Genomic DNA, 8,577 nt, shown 5'->3' with positions numbered 1-8,577 from the left:
GTTATTCTTTATGTTGAATATTTTCATTATTTTTATACTTATTTTTTTAATTATCTATATATTTTTCACTCATTTACATTATAACAAACATATGTAATTAGTTTTAGTTTAAAATTTATAATAATCCCGTGCATCACAAGAGTCACCTAAGATAAAGATAAACTATGACATTTTTTTGTCAGGATTATAAATCAGGATTGCTATACATTCAAGTATTTTTTCATCTAAATTTATTCAAGTAATTGCAACACCGATAAAAATCACTCTTATTAAAAGAGTGTCACTACACGTGCTTTTTCTTCTTCTCTTCTTCCGCACTTCTTCTTATTCTTCTTCTCTCCTGCGCTTCTTCTTCTTCTTCTTCTTCTTTCAAATACACGCATACGTCCTCTTCTTTTTCTTTCAAATTCACGCATACCTCCTCCTCCTCTTCCTCTTCCTCACGCATGCAGATTCTTCTTCTGCTTCTCCTCCTCCTCTTTTTCTTCTTCTTCTCCTCCTCTTTCGTTATCGTCATCACCAACAACATCAACATTTTGCTAATGGATTATTTTTTCAATCGAATTGAATGGAATGCAATTGCTGAATTGAATTGAATTGACGCATGTGTTTTGAATTGAATTGATAATTTCTAAATTGTACACACAGGTGTTTTGCATTTGATTTTATATAATGGATAATGTTCTGTTCATTTAGTACTATACAATTATTTCACCTTAATAACGTATTCGATTCATTATGCAGAAAACTGTTTTAAATTTGATTTTATATAATGGATAATGTTCCGTTCATTCAGTACTATACAATTGTTTTACCTTAATAATATGTTCGGTTCATTATGAATTGAATGGACATTGAATTTAATTGAATTGATATTCTCTAAATTGCAAACACATGTGTTTTGAATTTGATTTTATATAATGGATAATGTTCCGTTCATTCAGTACTAGACAATTGTTTCACCTTAATAACATGTTCGATTCATTATGAATTGAATTGAATTGTTTTGAATTGAACGGACGTATGTATTCTGAATTGAATTGAATTGTTTTGAATTGAACGGACGTATGTATTCTGAATTGAATTGATAATTTCTAAGAGGAGAAGAAAGAAGAGGAGAAAAAGGAAAGAAAAAAAAACCTACGTGTACAAATTTGAAAGAAGAAGAAAGATGAGGAGAAGAAAAAAGGAAGAAGAAGAACCTGCGCAAATTTGGAAGAAGAAGAAAAAGTACAAGAAGGAGGAAGAGGAAGAGAAGGAAAAAGAAACGGAGAAGAAGAAAGAGAAAGAGCGCGTGATTTAAAAGGTTACAACTTACAACAACTTAGATAGATTTGAATAAAGATTTTACTTGGATATAGAGCTTTATTCTTTATAAATAAGCTTGTAAAACTTTAAACCCTTATTCTTAAAAGAAAAAATAGAATGACAAATATAAGTTTAAATTTTAAATACAAAATGTGTAAAAAATCTTTAATCAATTTAATCTTTAAGTAATAAATTTAAAAACTAATTATTTTTCCAAACAATACACAATGAATTATTTGTATAAAACTCTTCTGTACTGACAGTATATAAAAAAATAAATTATTTGTGTAAAACTCTTGGCTACTATTAGCATATGAAAATTAAATTCATATATTAAAATGAAACCAATGAGGTTATGAGCCTAACTAAACCTAAAAACCAGAAAATAAATGTCAATTCATCATTAATCATTAAAACAGGAGTATTATTCGGATAATTAAAGGAAGCAAGGTAATTTTGTAAGCTTGGGAAAAGAGACTAAAAATTATGGACGGCAAAAAACCAGACCCCTATAAATACAAAAATAAATTCTCTCTGATTCAATTGATAGGACATTTAATATTGTCAAGTATAACCTCTTATCATGTAAAACCAAGAAAAAACATATAAAAGAAAATATTCCATGCTAAAAACCCACTTTGAATTGAAAAAAATCAATAAATAAAAACTCCATTCCCTATACCAGCTAAGATTTTATTTGAAAAAGGTTCTGTAAATGCATGAACCATGAGAACCGTAATCTTAGTGCATTTATGCAAGAGGAGAGAAACTCGGCGGAAAAAAAATACTTCATGTAATGCTCATGGAAAAATTTTAAATAGGGAGAATGCAATGCAGACACATGCATGCAGGGCTCTTCAAAACGCCATACTAGGGGAACAGGAATTGCATTTCCTTTTATTTTCTCGCTCAAAATAGAAGCAACATAAAAGGGGATGAAATAAAACCTAATGGATAAAAAGCAATAGAAGATAAAGAAATTGTCTCAATGTGTACTTTCAGGAGAATGATGTATCCGGCTTAAAATTAGCGACTCAGACTCATTTGAACCGGGCATCAAAGCATCACAAGCTTTGGGAGACCTATCCTCAAAATTTAAGGGATTAACCTTTGTATCATCAAAGCTCAGTTTTTCATCTGCACAATGGGCATCAACAGATTTAACTTCGCTATTCATATCATCACCATCTTCAAGCAAAGTGGCAGTTGGCTGAGCTTCATTCTCAGATGCAATGGAGTGATTTTCATTCGCATCTCCGGAATGGGCATTATCAGAGGTGATTTTTTCCTCTTTTTCACAGGAACCAGCTAAGGCTTCTTGGTTCTCATGCTCTGCAGATGGACCAGACATGCCAGTGTTTAAAGAGTGGGTACCGTCATCATCTTGCTCCATTTGACTGCTGGTATTATTGATCTCTTCCAGATGCTCCTTTGGAGAAGAAAGGATTTCTACTTTCTCTTGTTCTTCTGTCGGGATCGGCATATCTTTTGTTCCATCAGAAGCTGATACAGAAACCTGCCTATCCTCTAAACTGGGAATAGGAACCGACTCATCCACTTGCATCTGGTTGGAATCGGCAGCAATATCTACCTCATTCCCATTAGGCAGTTTCACCCCCCTCTGCTTCTTGTAAAGGTCTATTGCTTTCTGCAAATTCAAGAATATGTTCACCCATCAAGACTAAGAATTTAATATTTATGGATTTATTGGGCTTAACAAAATATAAGTTATGATGCTCAACTTCATTAAGACAAGGCTAACTTCTAAAATATAAGTAATTTCTATAGTATAGTAAGTTATACTGTTCAAACACTATGGAGAAAACAAACATGAATTCATTAACAGACAATAAAGGCACACAGAATTGTATCAGGTCAAGTAGATTATACCTGGAAGATAGAATTATCAATTACTGGGAAAGGAAAATGCCTTGATATAGTGGCTGAATATTTCAGTCGTGCTCCAGAAGCATTCTGTCAAATTGGGGAAACTAATGATGTCAGGGAAGATTTTTAAATAACTAAATAAATAAAACCACTCAAATTTCATATTTATTTGTCTTTAAGTTTGAAGAACTAAGATAACAGTTCAAACAGGCCTCAGAACACAACCACCTACCACCCACCACACGAAAGATAAAAAGGTCAACTACGGCATTAGTTTTCAAAAGAATTTATACCTTCAAGGACAGTTCTGTACTAGCATCTGCATCAACCGGTGCATTCTTGTTAACATTTAGAGCAGACATACACTGGTCATACAAATCTGGCTGAACCAACTCCACTGAAATGTCAAGCTTGGAAAGGTAGAAACGGCTCAAAAGAGAGGTATTGTCACTTGGTGTTGGTGTTGAAACATCAGGCACATTTTCAAGACCAGCCGTGTTCACAGTAACTTTTGCTGGAGAACTGAGACTGGAAAACTTTGTCCCAGGAGGTTTCTCATCAAATTCATCCTTGTTGGGTTCATCATGAGACATCTGAGTAGTCTGATCAGTCAAACCATTATCAATCAGGGGTGGACCTGATTCATCTTTGCAGGCTGGGGAAGGCAACTCCTTCTTCGAGTCAATATTCTGTTCCTTCCAAGTCTCCGAACCAGCTTCCCATCCGTGATTATTTGTTGAATGTCTATTCCTGTCCCAATCAGAACCACCGTACATGTGAGGATCATCTCTGAAGACACCATTATTACCATCCCATCCATGCAAATGAGCAGGTCCGGCTCCATCCATCAAATTCTGCCACCCAAGTGGACGCAAGTGACCTGGAAATCTATCAGCATCAGCAATATGGTAAGGAATGCCTGCATGGTTAACCTCCATTCCAGGCCTAACACCAAAGAGAGGCTGAGATGTAAACTGTGGCATCATTGCTTGAAAACCTCCATGTGCTGGCCCAGGTGGGAATGGAACAAATCCATTCGGTACAGGTGAATTCCAGTTTGGTACTGCCCTCCATGAATTGCCACCATGCAATCTTCCAAAACCAGGCTCACTACTTCTTCTGTATCGATTATTGGAGTTATCTCTAACATCATCATCTAATGAACCCATATATGGTCTCTCTAACGCAGCCCTAAAGGCAGGTGCAGGTGGAATCATTGACGAATTGCTTTGACTGGTCCTTCCATATAAAGATGAGTCTGCTTGAGATGGCTCATCCAATAGTGATTTCTCTACAGTCGACTCCCGACCAGGTCTATCATCATCAACACTGTTCTTCCTTCCACTTTCATCAGTTTCATGATTTCGCTTAGCATTGCTTTTATTAGGATACCTGCGCTCAATGCTTGTAGATGAAGGAGATCTTTCCCTCAGTCCCATGGGTGAAACCTTGGCACTAGAAGACCTTTCAGTTGGCAGGTCTCCTACAGAACCTTCATCCATTTTATTGGGTTTTTCCATTAATTTGTATTTAGGGCCTCTCTCTGATATCCCAGAGTAAACCTCTCTTGAGCCTTTGGTTCTCTGTTCCATTGTTAAGTCCCTATACTTTGAATCTTCACCACTTGCATTTCTGAAAGATGAAGAAAATGGAAACCAATTACAATTGATTCCCCTTATTAGAGTTCCATAAACAAAAACAAAAGTTGGTCACATCAAGAAAATTTAAATTGTGCAAGCAACATTTCAACTGTGACCGACAAACTCAGGTTGATCAGTTCCCCTTTTGACAACGTCATGATTATTTTAAAGCATTTGTCATATTTAAAATGATAACTGTCAACACCAATCGCCAACATAATCATTAAAGAAAATGTAATCACAGGACACATTTATTCAGTAAAGCTTCTTTGGAGTATGACATCTCTTTACCAGCACTGATGATATAACACTGCTTTCAAAACAGAACTACCCAAATAACCTCAAGGGGTAAAAGGAATAGAATAGTACATATGTGGGGACGGAATTCCAGCTAAAACACTACTGTGAACATTGGCTTAAAATGTTTCAACCAAAAGATTCAAGATAAGTAAGCCAGAAGCAGTACCTATGTTCATCCTTGCCAATGTGCGTGCTAGGTGATCTGTGTCTATTGCTAGTCCCAATTGAATCAGGATGAGTTTGCCGAGGTTGGGATCTTCCCCTGTCTACATCAGAATCAGCTTTACTGCTGCTCAAACTCCTCTTCTCAGCATCAGAATAATGGCTCTTAACAACTCTAGATTTAGAATCAGTATAACCATCACGATCATCCAAAGTTCTTTTCTTTGTCCCACCCTCTTTGCTTCTGCCAGTTCTGTCATCCACATGTGACCCATCACGATCACGGTGACGATCATGGTCTCTGTCTCGTTCACGATCCCATTCCCAATCTCGATCTCTGTCATAATCACGATCTCTGTCAAGATCATAATCACGATCGCGATCAGATTCCCGTTCACTGTGACGCTCACGCTCACGAACAGATTCTGAATCACGGTCCGCATCACGATCACGATAATGGTTCCGGTCACTCTCTGGAAGTTTGGTTCTCTTTTGTCGTGATTCTAAATTATGCTTCTCTTCCCTACCATGTTTCTCATCAGATCTAATGCTATTATGATCTTTTGAAGGGCGCTCATCTCGTTGCTTTTCATGTCGATGTTTGTTCTCCCTGTCCATCTCATCCCTATACTTGTCTCTATGTTTCTCATCTTTTCTCCTATCATCCTTCTTCTTTCCATCTTTGTCATCTCTAGAGGACAAATGCCTGTCATAACCATCCCCAATTTCATCTTGGTGCTTATCACTATCACCATATTCATCCCTTTTCTTCCTCATTCTCCTCTCAAGCTGGTTATCCAATTCAGGACTTTGCAGATCATCTATTTTCATTGAGTCTGCAATAAGGCATAGCCACATAGAACAAAATAAGTATTTAAATAACCACAGAATTCACATCCATAACCATAAATATCAGAGGATAAAGCTTGTTTGCCATCATTTTGTTGGTGCAAAGTATAACATTGCTAATCCCAAAGGTTCAATCGGGCAACAATTGGTTCCATGATGTTGCCAGATGTATCCCACATGATATTATTCAATTTAACTGATGTATGAAATACGTAAGTTCTTATTGTTAAACTTGCAAGTTCAAAACAAAATATTTACTGAATACCAATCATGTTTTCTGATGCACAGATGGGTAGTAGCACAAAAAAGATTTAAAAAAATAGACATCTATTTGAATACAACGGTCTAATAACTTGAACAGATTACAAGGAAGACTTTGACTCCCAACACCAAGAAGTTGAACCAGACTCATCAGATATTTCTCTGCGTGGCCAACAGATTTTCACAATCAAAATATTCAAAAGAGAATATGCTAAATTTTTTCCTTCTTTTTTTGGTATATCAGGAATAAAAGTTGGTATTTTGTGAGCATCTTTAAAAGCACTTTATGCTTGATTTATTACTTCCATAAATGAAGGAAAACGAATTTTTAAAATCAGCCCCACTAATTTATGGCACATTGATAGAAGGTAAATGTGATAAAAAGAGATAAGCAAGACGACATGAAAACTCAAGGAAAAAACAGAGCAAGTATACAGATTGTAGAAACATTTAAAACCACATTATTCGAATAAAGCTTTGAAGAGTCTCTTAAACCAGACAAGAATATTTCCCTAAAGAAACCAAGGATGAAGATTCAATCCTATACCACAGGAGCTCTAAATGTAATAGTGTCTTGAGCAGTGTGCTTCAAGAAAATATACCAAAAAGACCACAAAATGCTCATTACTGGAATAATTGCCCTACTTACAAGCTAAATAGGTAAGATTCACTCTTATAAAATTTAAATTAAAAAACAAGCACAGCAGTAAACGGGCAACCACAGGTTCATTTAAGCGAAAACACAAATCAGATTTAAACTAATGCACAAAAGAACTGTCACTCATAATTCAAACAACTAATTTTATGCATATAGGCAAAGTAACCACACAATCATCTGAGTTCATTAGGCGAAACCAAGTTTTCCATTAAGATTGGAGATCCAGTTGTACCAAAGATCAATTCAAATCCACCAAAACATCAGATAAAGCAAACTTGCAGAGGAAATATTACTTGGATGATATATGGATCAGTCTGACAACTGATACATGGTAAAGAATTCAAATCATCTCAAAAGAAAAAAAATGGGACCAAAATATTATGTGCAGCACCCTGGATTGAATTAATACTTAACTGAAAAAAATTCAAAAGAATCTCTCTGTAATTGAGGCACAGCACCATCGAAATATAATATCACTATTAATATTCCAATCACTATATAACAATTTATTTTTATATTTTTGGATACAAACTAAATAACTAGAAGGAAACCTGGATTCCAGAAAAACATAAACACACAAAATGAGAAAGAATGTGAGGGACATCTTCACAAATTCTACAGTCACTTTCCCACAACCCTTTACAAGAGAAAGGAAAATCTGGAACCGGTGGAAAAAGTAGAGGAAGACAAGGGTAAGTTTGTGGACATATGTATGGGAAAATAGAAAAAAGTGGAATTTGATGTTTAAAGTAATGCTGTCATTAGCCGCTAGAGAAAATGGCAATATCCAATTCCTGAATTTTGCTCACGATCTTTTAACCTTTTAGGCTGAGAGACGCCAGCTATATACCCAACGGGTTGCTTATAAATCTACACTTATTGAATCACTCAACCTTTATCTAAAAGCATAACAGACAGACACACACAGCTGAAAGCACAAACACAGTTCCGGAGAATGAGGCTAACCCATCTTAAAATGATTGTAACAAATGTGCTTCAGTCCAAATGACGTGACATTCGTAACAATGCAATGAAGAACACAAGCAACACAAACCAGTTAGTTCCAAGTTACCTTACCATTATTTTCAAACCCATGCTTTGGCGCGCGCTGTTCTTCCTCATCAACCGAATCCTCGCTCCTACCTTCTCCTCTGGACTTCCTCTCCTTCTCCGACCACCCTTCCCTGCTCTCTCTCCGCCCCGAAGACGAATCCTTGTGCTTCCCTTCGCCCTTTCCACTGCTTTTCTTTCCCTCCTCGCCCTCTCCATAAGCTCCCACACTCCCATCCCTCCTCCTACTTTTCGAATCTCCCGACACAGCCTTTGACTTCCTCGACCCCTCTCCGCGGTCATCATCGCCTCCGTTCCACCGCTCTCCCCCTCCACCATCCTTGCGGCGCTTCGAAGATGAAGCATACTCGTCGGAGTAATCCCCGTTGCCGGAGCCGTGAACTTCCTTTCCGTCACCTCTCGAATCCAGCCTCCGCTTCTCGGCGGAGCTTGAATCCTTCG

The 8,577-nt window shown here is 36.8% G+C and overlaps 1 protein-coding gene across 1 annotated transcript in view; it reads right to left on the bottom strand.

Moving 5' to 3' along the window:
- The window catches only part of LOC107605914 (filaggrin), a gene marked incomplete in the record, with an annotated part of 7,084 nt that continues 591 nt past the window's right edge, over positions 2,085–8,577 (bottom strand). Inside the window, 5 exon segments of the mRNA XM_016307863.2 lie at positions 2,085–2,956; positions 3,199–3,282; positions 3,489–4,827; positions 5,302–6,133; positions 8,143–8,577. Coding sequence (XP_016163349.1) covers positions 2,294–2,956; positions 3,199–3,282; positions 3,489–4,827; positions 5,302–6,133; positions 8,143–8,577 — 3,353 coding nt within the window.

Source organism: Arachis ipaensis, chromosome B07 (assembly GCF_000816755.2).
Source record: "Arachis ipaensis cultivar K30076 chromosome B07, Araip1.1, whole genome shotgun sequence".
NCBI lineage: Eukaryota > Viridiplantae > Streptophyta > Magnoliopsida > Fabales > Fabaceae > Arachis > Arachis ipaensis.
Note: the sequence above shows the minus strand (reverse complement) of the source record. Positions and strands in the feature narration are given on the sequence as shown.